The sequence below is a fragment of the Convolutriloba macropyga genome, chromosome 4, assembly GCF_964194025.1.
Source record: "Convolutriloba macropyga chromosome 4, txConMacr16.3, whole genome shotgun sequence".
Lineage (NCBI taxonomy): Eukaryota > Metazoa > Xenacoelomorpha > Acoela > Convolutidae > Convolutriloba > Convolutriloba macropyga.
In genome coordinates, this window is record NC_134471.1 from 20,758,074 (window position 1) to 20,773,663 (window position 15,590).

The window sequence follows — 15,590 nt, forward strand, 5'->3', positions numbered from 1 at the left end:
ATTTTTCTTTTCATTTAAATTAAAATCTGGAATCCAAGGAGGAATTTTACATTTTAGGAAAACTTGCATTCGTGTGGTAGCTCAAAATAAGAAGATGCACATTGACACTGTTTCATTGAGGCCATTAACTCAGTCTTCTATTTCAATTTCAATCTTGCTCCCCCAATTAGTAATTCTACAATTTCGGAAAAAACTCATTTTCACACATCAAGATAAAATGAAAAAGTATCGTCTGCATAGAAAATATAATGAACTGTTTCTCTAACAGAAAAGAACTAAAGCGCAAACAGAAAAGCACGCGGTAACCAACATTGAACCACTCCCGCCGTCTTTTTTTTAAATAGAATTATCATTGTCAGCGGTTTGTCAAATATTGTTTGTAGAGAGGCCTTAAACAATTCATAATCCTAGGCAAGAAAGCCGATGGAACAAAAAAAAGAGATGGTCTTTTAGATCAACAATTTATCGACAACTTTCATCGGCCGTCCATCGTGGCATTAATGTATTCCATTGGTTGTTAATTGAACGATATGTATGTTTTTGAAAGTGTTCTATCTCTTCATCATTTGGTAGCCAATTAAGTCAAGAATGTGGATGAGCGTGGACGGTATATTATGTACGTAAGCACATTAACGAGCCTCCTTGTTTAAAAACAATAAGTTAAATCTAATTCTGCATATTTACAACTTAGATTATTTACAGTTAATCTATCCGTTATATACAAATTGCAAATAAAAATCGAAAAAATTCATTGTAGCTAACATACATTTCCCTTCAATCAGTTACTTTTGATCTTTGTTGTGGCCCATTCGACCTTATCATGAGCTGACTCGCAAAGCTCATTGCACTGTTCGACCAATCGGGAGAATTTAACGAGAGCTTCTTCGACAGCATCGTCCGCTTCTGTTCTCGCAGTAATGTCTCCCAGATGATTCGTCAATTGAGATCCGTTTGACCCTTGACCTATGAGTGGCACTTCAATCCTCGAAGGTTTCGATCGCTCGCTAGTCTAAACAGCATGTCATTTAAATGTTTGTTCAAAAAGTCCAAATTTATGAATAGCATCTTTTTGTTATCAATCCAAATCAATCTTTGAAGCGACATTTTTAGGTTTTTATTTTCAAAGAGAAAATAAGGGATTCAAGTTTTCAGTATATCACATTTCTCACCATCTGACAATTTTACTTCGTCCGAATAAAACAATTTGGCCCGTATAAACTTTTAGCAGTCCTGAATCATGGAGAAGACACACATTTCTCAAAAAATGGCTTCTCTAAAAGTAGCATTTCAAGGATTCCTTCTTTTAGACCCAAAATAGAGAACAGGCCTCAAAAATGGATTCCAATACATTTCCCTCGTTGAGCTCTCGAATCTTTTCACATCAAAAATTTTCACATCAAATGTAATTATTTTTTTGATACAGTGGACAAACATTTTTTCTCATTCCCAAGGCCTGTTGCGGTAAATAAACGCGGTTAGTATTATAACTGCTCTTGAGAAGTACACAATAGATACTATCCTTAAGACCATCTCATTTTGATGAAGAGCTTATATCGGTTCCCAGTATGATGCTCCAAATTCTATTTTTTTCTTTCATTTTTCTTTTCATTTAAACAAGGCGGCTCGGTAATGTGCGATGGCACATAAGGTTCCGACCCCGCCCATCCACAATTTTGGCATAATTGTCTACCAAATGAGGAACAGATAGAAAAACACAAAAATTATTTTTTTGGGAATCCCAAAAAACTCAAAAAAGCACAAGTATTTTTCAAAAAAAAATTGTGTATGAACGATAAGATAGCCTCCAAAGCAAATAACTCAGAGGAGCAAAAATTGATGCAATTGATTGCTGTGATATGCCAATATTAAGAAAGCGAGTCAAGTTGAACAGCAAAATCAAACAACAACAACGAACATTAATTACATCAAAAAATTTATATCCGTTTTTGAAAAAAAAGAAATTTAATAACAAAGTTAACATACCATCAGATAAAGCTAAAACTAAACAAAATAACTTATAAACCACCAGAAAATATATTGGACCAGTCCAAAAAAGTTTTGGTAACAATTAGACAAAAAAGAACAAAAACAAAAAGCTAAAACATTCGCTTTTTTTAAACAATTCAATTCAAATTAATAAAAAACATTAGAAACCAAAAAAATATCCCAAAGGTTTACGTTTACCAATTCTGCTATAGAAGGGCATTAGGAACTGTCCTTATTCCTTTTTTCAGCGGCTAAAAAGAACAACAACAAACAAATTCAATTGAAACTTAACAGAAAACGCTGTCCAAACCGTCAAGCCATATTTTGGCCCTCAAATATTTTTCGATTGCGCCTTTTTCAAAGAGCGACAAAGTAGTATATGGCCATTCATTAGTAAGACGAGGTAACAAGTTGACAAAAAAGCGAAACGTAAAAGTATGTAATAGTTTTGATTTTTTTTTCGAAGCAAAACTACATCAGTAATTACAAAAAAACTATTTAAATAGGGTCACTTATTCATCCACAAGAAGCCATGAGACCTGCAAATATCCAGATTTTTTCTTGCGTGTACAAAAACAACGTCAAGTATAACAAAAACTAAATTAATTTACTTTGTTTTTGTGAAAAACCGGTGTCGAAGCCAGTAAGGTCATAACGAATACGAAAAAAATAGATTATGGGACATCAATCCCCTTTGACACCTTCCCTTGTCACCCATAATGTCATATTTGACCTGTATTTAACTAACAAGATCAGGTAACAAAAAGAAATTTAGAAAGAACAAAATTGCGAAGTTAAAAAGTTTTTTTTTAGTTTTGTTAAACAATTTTTTTCTAAGTCATGGAAGCCATCAGCTACGTACTAATATCAGAAGATCTGCTCATTAATTTGTCCATGAAAAACCGATGAAACCTATCCATTTACAGAAAATTTCATACAACCCAAACGACAAAGTAAAAATGACAGTTAAAGACAAAATTTCAATTAATTTCTTCAAGAAAGAGGTGTCGGTGCTGTCAAAACGGTAATCTATGAACGCTTATAATGTGATATGAGAACTGTCAATAATGCGATAAGGTGACGAAACTAGAAAACGTGAAAAACTGGAAAATATCTTAAAACAAAAAAACTGAAATCTAGTAGTATCAAATCCAGAAAAGAATAACTTCAGGCTTAGAACCACAACCGAGAATACACTTCAAATCAGTAGAATGAAGAAGTATTCTTTCTTTGCTGACACTAAGCTAGAAGTTGAACAAATCAAGAAAAAAAACAGGAAAAAGTTAATTAAGCCATTATTTATTTGAAAATCAATTATTTTTAAAGGTCGAAATGACCATAAACTTTCAAGTAAAAATTTAAATGCATTAGCTTGGAGCTCCTTAGAAAGCCAAATAGACCTATAACTCCTACGCTTTGATTTGACATGTTCTGTTCCTTTTTATTTAAAAAAACCTCTTTTTTTTTAAAAAAAGACCGACTGATTGCAATCCGACTTCTTTTTGGATTGTAACAGTCCAAGATTGGCCCAAAACTAGCCCTGCTAATGCTTATTGTCCGTTAGGAACAATTGATTTTTCGAATGTTGTAGATATAGATTATTTGTTCGTTGAAAACTCAAAAATAAATTCTGCATTTCTGAAAACCAACGAGTGAAAACCAACGACCAAAAAACGGCGAATTTTTAATTACAGAGCACCCTTAACGGACGCCGAAGTAGGAATAGCCCCCCTCTGAGTCTACAAAGATTGTATGAGTATTGTTTGGGACTGTACTGCAGGCAAATTTAATCAAAGTGGACTAAAGTAGCTTATTTCGTGCCGTTTTTTGATGAAAAAGGCTGAATTTTGTAATATTTATCCAGAGTTTTTTTCCAAAAAAATAAATCAAAACAATCAACAATGCTTGTTGATTGTTCTATTCTCAAACAACGACACTATTCTCAAAAATTTTATTAAATTTTAGCAAAATTGACGAAAATTTAGGCGAAAATTCCGGAAAAAGTGAATAAAAACAACGTGAATTCACTCTACTTTTCTCATAAGTTTAAACCTCGATAACTCCCTGTAGAAAACGAAAATTTAAAAAATCTTTTTAATTCCATATTCTACGCTGGACGAGCTTTCTAATGATACCAGTCTCAACTCTCTACGATGAATATATCGATCGGCGAAAATTCACGGAACAAAAAAAACCCATTTGAGTATATAGTTCCTCCTCCCTCAAGAGGGTCGGAACAATTAAAATCTGGAATCCAAGGAGGAATTTTACATTTTAGGAAAACTTGCATTCGTGTGGTAGCTCAAAATAAGAAGATGCACTTTGACACTGTTTCATTGAGGCCATTAACTCAGTCTTCTATTTCAATTTCAATCTTGCTCCCCCAATTATAATTCTACAATTTCGGAAAACTCATTTTCACACATCAAGATAAAATGAAAAAGTATCATCTGCATAGAAAATATAATGAACTGTTGCTCTAACAGAAAAAAACTAAAGCGCAAACAGAAAAGCACGCGGTAACCAACATTGAACCACTCCCGCCGTCTTTTTTTCAAATAGAATTATCATTGTCAGCGGTTTGTCAAATATTGTTTGTAGAGAGGTCTTAAACAATTCATAATCCTAGACAAGAAAGCAGATGGAACAAAAAAAGAGATGATCATTAAGATCAAAATAAATAACTGACTTATCTTAATCTAAAACATACCCGGCAGATTGCCGGAAAATAGCCGTTGTTGATTCCCATAACTCTATTGGGATTGAAAGAAAAGAAAATATCAAAAACAATTGAATTTTGTATAAAAACATTTTAAGTGCGATTTAATTTGATGTCATTTCGTAATTGAGCATACTCCTGTCTCTCAATGAGAGGCTACAGGGTCTAGTATCAATACCAATGAGCATTATAGATAGTCACTAAAACTTATGAGAACAAAGTTCAAGTACCGGGCATCTAAAAATGGGCTTTAAGGGTTCATCCCGTTTCTATTTCTGACTTTGATTTTTTTATACTCACTCTCTTCATTTTGAAATGCTTTGCTGAGCAGCTGCTGTTTAAAAGGACTTTGAGCAGAATGACAGAAGAGTGAAACTAGCCTAGAGAAGTCAAAAATATTTCACGCAAAATGCCGAAAAAGCGGCAAAATGGGTAAAGCGAAAAAAAGTTCGACGAAGTAAAAAAACATAGCAGGACAGGTCCTGAAATACGATCCAAGGAATTGAATGAAAAACAGGCCTGATGTACCTGACCAGCACATCAATTGAACAATCCCAGCCAAAAAGACGAAATCTCGAAAGTTGAGAAACTAAAAGAATCCAACTAAACAATAAAAAACAATTATTCCTAAAACTCTTGAAGCTTTTAACCTGAAGGCCATTTATGACACAATGCAATATAGTCATTAACTCACGCGAAAGACTTCAAAGGGATTAATTTGACACTAAAGGTAGATAATCTCGAAAAAAATGAGAAATGCTTCAAAAAGAAATGTGAAAAATGCTTCAAATGAACAGGAAAAATTCGAAGATATTTTTCGAAAATGTGTCTGGAAAAAATGTTCAAATTCATTTTTTCTCTGTGGAGTTCTGTCTTGTAATTCATCTGCAACATTTAAAAAGTTTCGTGGCCAATGAAGATAGTTAAACTCAGAAAATGACAAAAAAAAATTCAAAAAATTTGAAAACAATAAAAAAATTAAATTGCAAGCTTTATTTGAAAAATTACTTATATTTGCAGTCTAAAAAAAAACAGAAAACTATTTTGTTGCCACTAGAAACTCTGCAATAACATATTAGCAAACTCAATAGCAGCAAACCCCTGGTCACTGAGGAAAGACTAAAATTTCAGGAAGTCAAAGAAAAATTACAATTCGACAATCGCTAAAATTTATAATATTAAAATTTTGAAACACATTCCCCATTACCACTAGAAACTATGCAGTAACCTATTATCAAAACCTAAAGGAAATGTTTTCGCTGTTCAGGTTAGAGAAACCTAAAAATTGATAAGAATTTTCAAAAATTTGAAAAAAATTGGCTTATGCCATGGCCAATAAAAATTTTGCAGCAAACTATTAGCGAATCCGACGAGATTTCTTGCCTTCTGGAGCTGGAAAACTTGAATAATGACAATTAATGTCAGAAAATTGGAAAAAACTGCAAGTTTTATCAAAAAAATTGGTAAAATTCGTGAAGTTGAAAACCATTCCATTACCACTAGAAACTACAAAATAACCTATTATTGTGACACCAAGAACTGAAACAACAAAAATATTCAATAAACTTGAAAAAATTAGAATAAATTACCGTGTTTATGTTTGGTGTAGCAATACATATAGCTCTTAAATTGGCCATAAAAAGTAATTACGTCTTGCAAAAGACCTTTACCAAATTTTACAAAGCTCAATTTCAGACTGGTCCAACAAAAAATCCGAAAAAAGACGAAAAAAATGCAACATTTTGGGCTCAAAAACTTCTGAAAATGACCTGATAACCTTGAATTATGGCCTTCCCAGTAACTTCGCCACTCTAAGTACTTGAGGAACTACTTGAGGAACTTGAGTACTTGAGGAACTTGATGCCCGCTGAGCTTTACCTGTTTATCCCGTTTTGAAAGCTCAAAGTCATGAAAAAAGGTGTGAAAACATCTTACAAAAATAAAAACATAGCAGGACAAGTCTTGAAATACAATTCAAAGAATTGAATGAAAAACTTAGAATTACTCTACCTGACCAGCAGATCAATTCAACGATGCTAGCCAAAACACAAACAAAATCATCTCAAAAAATTGAGAAACAAACAATCAAACAAACTAAACAAATATATAATCATTGATAAACTTTTGAAGCTTTTAGCAAGGTAAAATTTGATCCCTTTAAACATACCTATTTCAAAAATTTGTTCAAAACCAAAATTTGTTTCTGAGACTGGTGCAGTATTATATCTGCAAGGCCTGAAAAAACTCATTGGCCCTTGAAAATCGATTAACTTGAAAATTTTTAAAATTAAAAAATGGCATCAATTGAAATTTTAATGAAATGTTGCTGAAAATTGTGATATTAAAATCTTAAGAATGATTTCTAAAGAAATGATTCTAGTGTCTCTAGAGGCTATCCAGTAAGCCAAATCTAAGCCTTAAAAATTTGATTGGTTCAAAGATCGATAGGCAATAACTTTCATAAAAAATTTCAACTTTCAAAAAACAGAAATTCGTTCTATTAAAAAGTTGAAAACCAACCAATTATCCCCCTAGCAACTACTTAATAACATGCTATCAAACCCTGGATGAGGTTATCTGGCTATTCAGGCAAGAAAAACTGAATAAAAGACAAATGTTTTGAAAAAAAACTTGAGAAAATTTTCATAATTCGAAAGGTTAAATTGTTGAAAACAAATCCATTAAAACTAACCACCATGCAGTAATTTATTGCAGACCAAGGAATAGGTTTCCTGGCACTTGAGAATTGACAAAAACCAAAAATTGACAAACTTTAGGAAACTTCAAAAAAATGCAGATTTTATCAAAAAAATGCTAAAATTCGAGACAATAAACTGTTGAAAACCACTCCATTATTACAAGAAACTATACAATGCTCTATTAACAAACCTTAAATGAGATTCCCTGCCCCCTGAAGCTGGAAAAAACGCAAAAAATGACAAAAAAAAATTCAAAAAGATTGAAAAAAATAGCAAAAACTAGTATCATTTTGTGTGTTTGTGTTTGTGTTAGTAAAACATATAGCTCATAAAATGGTCATAACAAGTACTTTTGTCTCGCAAAAGGCCTACGTAACTTTCAACTTTCAAAAACTTCAACCTAAGACTAATCAAGCAAAAAACTTTTAAAAAAATCACAAAAAACATGAAAAATTGCACCATTTTGAGCCCAAAAACTCCTAAAAATGACCTTTTAACCTTGAATTGAGGCCATCCTAGCAGCTGCAACACTCTAAGCACTTGAAGGACTACTAAAGTCCACTTTGGGTCTCTGGTGAAACTTAATGCTCGCTGGGCTTTACCTGTTTATCCCGTTTTGAAAGATCAAAGTCATTGAAAAATGTGTGAACACATCTTAAAAAAACATAGCCGGAAGAATTCCGGAAACGACTCGAAGGATAAAATTGCCCATACTTATGACTTAATAATTAGAACAACTATTGTGAACCCTGAACCTCCACAAATGCCATAAAAAATAAGGAAGAATAGAAACGGCTTTCGACCACAAATTGAAACATAGCTGGCAGATTGCCAAAAAATAGCCGCAATAGATTCGTAGATCGGCAGTCTAAAAAAACAGTAAAAAAGACAGACCAAAAAATTCGTCTTTTCATTGAAGGCTGATCTGTTATATTTTGATTAAAAATCTGTATAAAATATTGCTGCCTTTATTAGCTGATCTCAAATAACCTTCATTTAGAGTGACACACACCCAACCCATTTGACCTTATCTCTTTGAATTAAAGTAAATAAAAGTCAATTTCAAAGTGAGGAAGTCATTTTTGAGAGTGAGGTAAGTCAAGTGTGAGTTTTTTAAATAGTACAAGGAAGCATAAAACCGAGTAAAGTTCCTTTGCATTTAGAGCAATGAAAAGTTTGCAAAACAATGGGCAAGTCATAATAGGCTAGAAAACTTCTCAGATCTAAAAAAAAGAAAAAACTCAAAAATAAGAAAAATGGTTTAAAATATCTCAATTTTTCTACCATATTTCCCGAGAAAATAATTGATACCAAGAGAACTTTAGTCAATTGGTAACTGAAAATATCTCAACAAGCTTCTATTCGATTCCCACTTAAAGCATTAAAACAAAAAAACAGGCAAAAAAACCATTAAATTTTGTCTAAAAATCAGTAAAACTGATCAAAATTCTGCAAATTAGCACTAAAATCAAATTAACTACTTGATCACTTCAATTCCTATCAAAACAAGCCTAAAACTAAAAAAATATCATAATCAAACTTCATAACCATCAAAACTTGGAAAAAACTGCATTTAAAAGCCGCACGTGAAAAAAAAAATTCGCTTCGCATCAGTTTCTCACTTTCTCAAAAACAGCTGAATGAACAAAAACCACTCCCTTTTCGCTCGACTCTTCAGATTTTTTTCAGCGCCAAAATCATTCCAAATTTTTTTTACTCAATTCATTTCCCGCTTCAAAAATCACTTGATTAAAAAAAGTAAAGAGATTAAGAAAAGTTAGTAATATCTGTCATTGAAAAGTGCCCTAAATATATTCCATTAAAACCTCTAGAAAAGTTCCTATCAAAAGCTAGAATACTAAAAAGTAGCAAAAGCAGAATCAGAAGATGTCAGCAAAAATTCAAAAAAAAAATCACAAAAAATCGCGGAAATCTTCATAAAACTTACCCAATTATCTTTTATAAAATGACCCGAAACTGAAATCAAAATCATCAAAAGCAACAAAAACAACTAAATTGGACTATAGGCATCCCCAAATGCTATAAAAACTTGAAGAACACAAAGAGCATATAAAAACAACTTGAAAGAAACCTTAGAAAATGAGCTTTTTGATTTCACAAGAGCACATAGAGCCAAAAAACGTTAAATGGAGCAAAAAGAAAGCTGAAAAACTTTCAAAACAATAGGAAAACCGAATAGGCTAAGAAACTTCTCTATGTTTAGAAAAAAAAGCGAAAAACAGCAAAAAATTAAGAATAATTAAAAAAGTTTCAGTTTATTGTCATTTTTCTTAACAAAAAAAAACGTTTGAAACCTAAGAAAATGTAATCACTTGGTATCTAAAGACACAGTAACTAACATGCGTCTATTCAAAGCCCATACAAAGCAATATAACAAGACAAAACGCAAAAAATTGATAAAATTCGCCTAAACTTCAGCAAAATAGCTGAAAAACCAGCAAAACGGTATAAAATTCTTATTAATGACCAAAAACCTACAAACCACTATTAAAGCAACCTTAAAAATCACACAATATCATAATAAGACTTCTAAACCAAAACATTTAACAAAAAAAGGGTTTTAAAAAGCCGCACGTGAACACAAAATTTCGCTCGCTTACAGAATTTTTTTCACACCTCAATTTCTCGCTCTCTCGAAAACAGCGGAATGAACAAAAACCACTCTCTTTTCGCTCCCCTCTTCACTTCTGTTCAGCACCCAAACCACTCTAAAATTTTTCACGCGTTTCATTTCCTGCTTCAAAATTCACTCCAGCTAAAGTAATTAAAAAAAAAGGACTTCTCCAATACTCCTCTTCGAGTCGTAAAAACACAGCGCACCAATACAATTCAAATTCTTTGAATTGTAAAAAAGAGACAGAGCACCAATACAATCCAATTCTTGGATTGTAAAAAAATTAGGAGCGCTATAATAGCCGGCTGAGAGGATGAGGGCGGCTATTAATAAGTTAAAAGATCATTTGAGACCTTAATAAAAATATGTTTCTTTTATCAAACGACCCATACGCATTTAAACACTTACTGCGCAAATCGTTTTTGCCAAGATAATCAGTCAAATGAGCATAAACAGTTTGGTCTATTAATTCAAGCACAAAAAAAACAAAAACCAGCAAGTTGGTCACAGGCAGGAATTTCGATAGGTCCTGAGAGTCGAGAACTGACTTTTTCAAGGAATTCCGGACAAAAATTTTTTTTATATACTCCAATAATCCGAAGAAAACGTCAACTTACAAATCTTCATTAAGGATGGAATGATGTGCTTCAAGTACTTCTTGTAATGTGTACAAGGAAAAGTCACTAAAAGCACTAATTGAGGAGTGCGAAACCAGTGAAGGAAATATTTGTCGGAAAATTCATCAAATTAACTCATTGACTTGAGTGGCAGTTCAGTCTGAAGTTTTCTTCAAATGGCACCGATTCAAGTAATGTTGCAATCAATTGTACAACCTTCGATGTACATTGTAGCTTTTAAAAAACTTTTTTCAGCAGTTTCACTAAACTTTTTTTTTCAAGTCTTATTTTTGGCATTACTATATCACTAAGAATTCGATAAACTACGTTCTTTATTTTAACGTTTCGAAGTCAAATGATTAAAAAGCCTGTATTCCAAACTTGGCTGCTCTCAGTAGATTTTAATCTTTTCAGCAGTCTCATCAAAGAGACTAGCTTTTTTTCATTCCAGTAGTTGACGTTTAGAGCAACTTTTTCTAAAGTAATTTTACATTATCATTTTTTTTCGATAAAAAAAAACTCCTAAATGCAACGGAATGAAAACTCGTTCTGATTTCCATTCTAAGTTGTTTCCACCAACTTTCTTTCAATGACTGCCAATTGGAAAATCTGATGATCAGTGTCAATGAGAAACCAAGGAAGGAATCAAGCTGCTCTATCTGAATCCTCATCCTCGTTAACTTTGTTCTACTGCTAAGGTACGTTTCGATTAAAGCTAGAACACAGCCTTCAAGCGCAGGGTTAGATAATTTTTTCTACAGTTTTTGACTGCAAAAATCATCAAACGCTTTTTCTAAGTCAGCGTAACGCAATAATGACGTAAAGCGATAACAGGTCTTGCAATTGAAGTTTTGGTATTGTTCGTGAAATCAGCACGTAGTATCAACATGCAGAAAATCAATTACGTAGTCTTTGACGACTGTTTGCTAAAGTCTTGCTGATATGACATCAGCCACGTATTGATATGGTCTATTATTGATCAGTTACTCTCACATTTTCGAGATATTGCAATCAGTGCGTAGCCATTTTTAAAGAGGGTTACCATATTTCTTAATTTTCACATAGAAACACTCAAAATTTTTCTCCAAAATAACGCCCGGCATCCATTATTCCCTGGAGCTCCTTACCAACCGTTTGCTCAAACATAACTCTCAAGGTTGCAAAAACAATAATTAAAATCTGTCAGAGCAAGCGTTGCGAGTATCCGAAAGCAACTTACACGCATAGCAGAAAATTATTTGTACTGTTTGAACCAAAATATATGCCGTCATTTGTTGGCAGACAAGAACGAAAACTCCTTAGCACACCCTATGAAGATAAGTGTAGTGCAATTTGAAAGACAAGGAGAAAGACACCATACAAACATACACGCCACACAAAAACACAACACAAATAAAACCAAAGCCCAAAAAAAACATTCGAAAGCTTTTCTTCTAGGCAACTGATCTTTGCCCAAGGTTCGTCACCGTTAAATTAGTTATCTTTCAATTTTTTTCTTAATAACTAAGTGTGGACGGGTGGAGGCAATTGCATCGGCGATTGTAATTTTGGCAACAAACTTAAGTTTTTGATGTCTCATGAGCATAACTAAAATGATTTAAAAATTTTGCAGATGTATCACCAACGTTTGAAAAAAATTGGTTTCGAACAAATTGAAAAGCCGCAATTTGTAAATAACGTAATTTCTGTCTTTTATGATTTTAACAATTTTTGCACTTTTAACATTTGTGTGAAACCTTTAAGGATCTGTTTTTCTAAGACTAACTCTTAATTTCTCTTACACACATACTGCACGCATTACACGCACACACACACACACACACACACACACACACACACACACACACGCACAAGCAGACACAAACACGCACGCACACACACACACGCACACATACATACATACATAAATACATACATACATGCATACATACATGCATACTAACGCCCACACAAGCGCACCCGCACACAAACACAATAACCCTGACAAATTAAAAATTTCTTTTGACAACTGATCGTTACCAATGGTCCGCAAATCGTTCGTTTATGTCTTTTTTGTTTTAACTAGAAAACTAGGTGTGGACTTCTTGAGGCACTTTTAAAACTGACACTTAAACTTGAAACGGACCCTTAAAATCGAATTCGTTTAATGCGCCCATTCGTTTTTCTAAAATATAGCAGATGCATTAAACAATGCTATGCTAGATCTACTAAAGTGATTATGGTTTAGAACATATTTAACACCACAGTTTGAAGCAATTAATAAATTATTTTTCTAAAGTTTTGAGATTTCAGAGAGTTTTTGGACTCTGCCTCTACTTGTGTCTGTGAATGTTAAAGGCTGTCTAAAATTTTGATAATTCATGAGCCAATTCGTTTTTTTTCTAAAATATAGCAGAGCCATTAAACAATGCGATGCTAGATCTACTAAAGTGATTATGGTTTAGAACATATTTAACACCACAGTTTGAAGCAATTAATAAATTATTTTTCTAAAGTTTTGAGACTTCAGAGAGTTTTTGGACTCTGTCTCTACTTGTGTCTGTGAATGTTAAAGGCTGTCCAAAATTTTGATAATTCATGAGCCAATTCGTTTTTTCTAAAATATAGCAGATGCATTAAACAATGCTATGCTAGATCTACTAAAATGATTCTGGTTTAGAACATATTTAACACCGCAGTTTGTAGCAATTAATAAATTATTTTACTAAAGTTTTCAGACTTCAGAGAGTTTTTGGACTCTGCCTCTACTTGTGTGTGATCAACATTGATTACTTGTCAATTTTACGTTTCGGCCGTTCCACTCTTCTGAGTATTTTTTCGGCCGTTCCACTCTTCTGAGTATACTCTTCTGACTATTTAAACTTGGGTTTACAGAACCGCCCACGGTCTGGAAAAGATCACTTCGAAGAGCAATTTTAAAATACAGCAGTCAGAAATATTTTATCCTAATTTTGATAATTTGTATTAAGTTTTTCAATCTGGCTATCAATAAATTCACTAAACTCTCTAACTATCAAGTTCTTCTGAATTGCATTATACTAGAGGAGGCTAATTCGAACGATCTGCTCTGACATCATAAGGGAAATGAAAAAAATTCATTTGTCTCGGCAGTTTTGAAAATACTGAAAATGGTTAGTTCTGATGAAATAAAAAGTGTTTGCAAAAACAACTCCAAATTTTAGAAAGGAATACATTTTTCTGCTTTAGTTTTACATTTTGAAAGTTGAATTTTGCTATTTTGAGAGCTCTATATTGCCTCAAGTCTTCTATTTTCCATAAAATCTGTTTGATACAGACAAAAATTGGTTCTTGCGAAATTTAAGTTTTAGACTTGAAGCTGTGAAGAATTACTCGTGCGATTCAAAACTTTAAACCTAGCTCATTTCAATACACATTTCTCCTTAAGTTTATAAACTTAAATTTCAACGCAATCTTTCAATCCTGAGGGCTAAAAAAGGTGATTTTTTTCTCTACCAAGTAAAAATTTGAGAAGAAAAAAACAGCCTTCCCTATATGTTGGAACAATAATAGTAAAAAAGTAGAGTTGCACTCGGGGAGGTATTCTTTCATGATTTGGCAGCCAAAATCAGCTTTCTTTTCACCACGAGAACTCACATGTAGCAAATCTTCTTTCAAGAGGTTATTGACCATATAGAAGAATTTAGCACCCTCTCCTCTAACTTTTTCGCCATCCAAAAAATGTAACTGTGGCAAGATCTCCAACACGTAGTCTGGATATCCTGATTTCTGGCATAGCGGATTCGATAGTTCTATTCCTTCTTTGAAATAAAGCTGACTTAAGTCAGAAAGATGTTTCAAACTTAGTATTGCGTCGAAGGTGCTTATTGCATTGCCGCTGACGTTTAAGAATTTAAGGCACTCTAAATTGCGAAGAGGTTCCAAATTGGACAAATCATTGATTGAGAGATCTAGGTGCACCAAAAGTGTTAGATCTTGAATCCATTGAAGACGGCATAACTTGTTGTTTGAAAGATTTAAACGTTGCAATCCGGTGCAAAATTCAAGTCCACTGAGATCATTCAACTCTTTTCGGGATAAGTCGATGGAATGCACACTTTCTAGATCAAATTCACAGGATAATTGTTTCAATTGTTCCACCGTTACTTTTCCATTGTGAACCTCTAACTTTTTAACAGGCATGTCCTGAAATGGAAATTTGCTTGAGAGCTACTCGTGTTATTACACTATCAAATATGTTGCATAGACAATACATAGACAGTACTCCAGCTAGAGCAGGTTTCATTAAAAAAACAAGAACGCTCGTTTGTTCTGTGCGTGGCACATAATGTTCCCAAATTCTCATTTGTAATTATAATATATATCAATATATCTGAAGTGCTATCATCGAAGCATTTGTTTCAACACCAAAAAAGTTGGCGTTGAAACAAATGCTACGACAAAAGTCAATATAATTAAACTGGAGCTTGAAACCAGCTTTTTTAGAGGAACAAAAAATTTGAGTATCCATCAGTTTCGAAATACTTAGTTGCACTCAACTTAATGATAATTATTATCAAAGATTTTTCACCAAAAGTGTTTTTACTATTGAAAAAAATTAAGTTCCAATTCTATTTGCATTACTGGTGGTGGTATTTTTGTTTTATCAGTGCTCGTCTACAAATCGTCGTGAAATCGATTCCAGGATTGTGATTCTTACTTAAGATACCCGTTTTTAAATGGACTTAAAACTTGAGAAATGGATTCACTTGATTTCATGGAATCACGTATCATGTCAACTTTCTAGTAGCCACAAGCTTTTGCTTCAAAAAAGCATAATACTGGAAGCTGAAACAATTGTATTTGTGTTAACTATCATAATTCATTCGATTAATTGGCTAACGTCATCAACGCGACCAAACTGTCGCCATTTTAAGAAGTTATTCTTATATAGCTGCTTTCCTCTCCACTTGTTA

The 15,590-nt window shown here is 33.1% G+C and overlaps 1 protein-coding gene across 1 annotated transcript; it reads right to left on the bottom strand.

Moving 5' to 3' along the window:
- Positions 1-660: 660 nt before the first annotated feature.
- On the bottom strand, positions 661-14,879 carry LOC142338312 (uncharacterized). Its single transcript, XM_075388001.1, has 2 exons — positions 14,272-14,879; positions 661-1,009 (listed from the first exon to the last, which is right to left on the bottom strand). The coding sequence occupies exons 1-2, from the start codon at positions 14,815-14,817 to the stop codon at positions 779-781; spliced, it is 777 nt and encodes a 258-aa protein (XP_075244116.1). The 5' UTR covers positions 14,818-14,879; the 3' UTR covers positions 661-778.
- Positions 14,880-15,590: the final 711 nt, after the last annotated feature.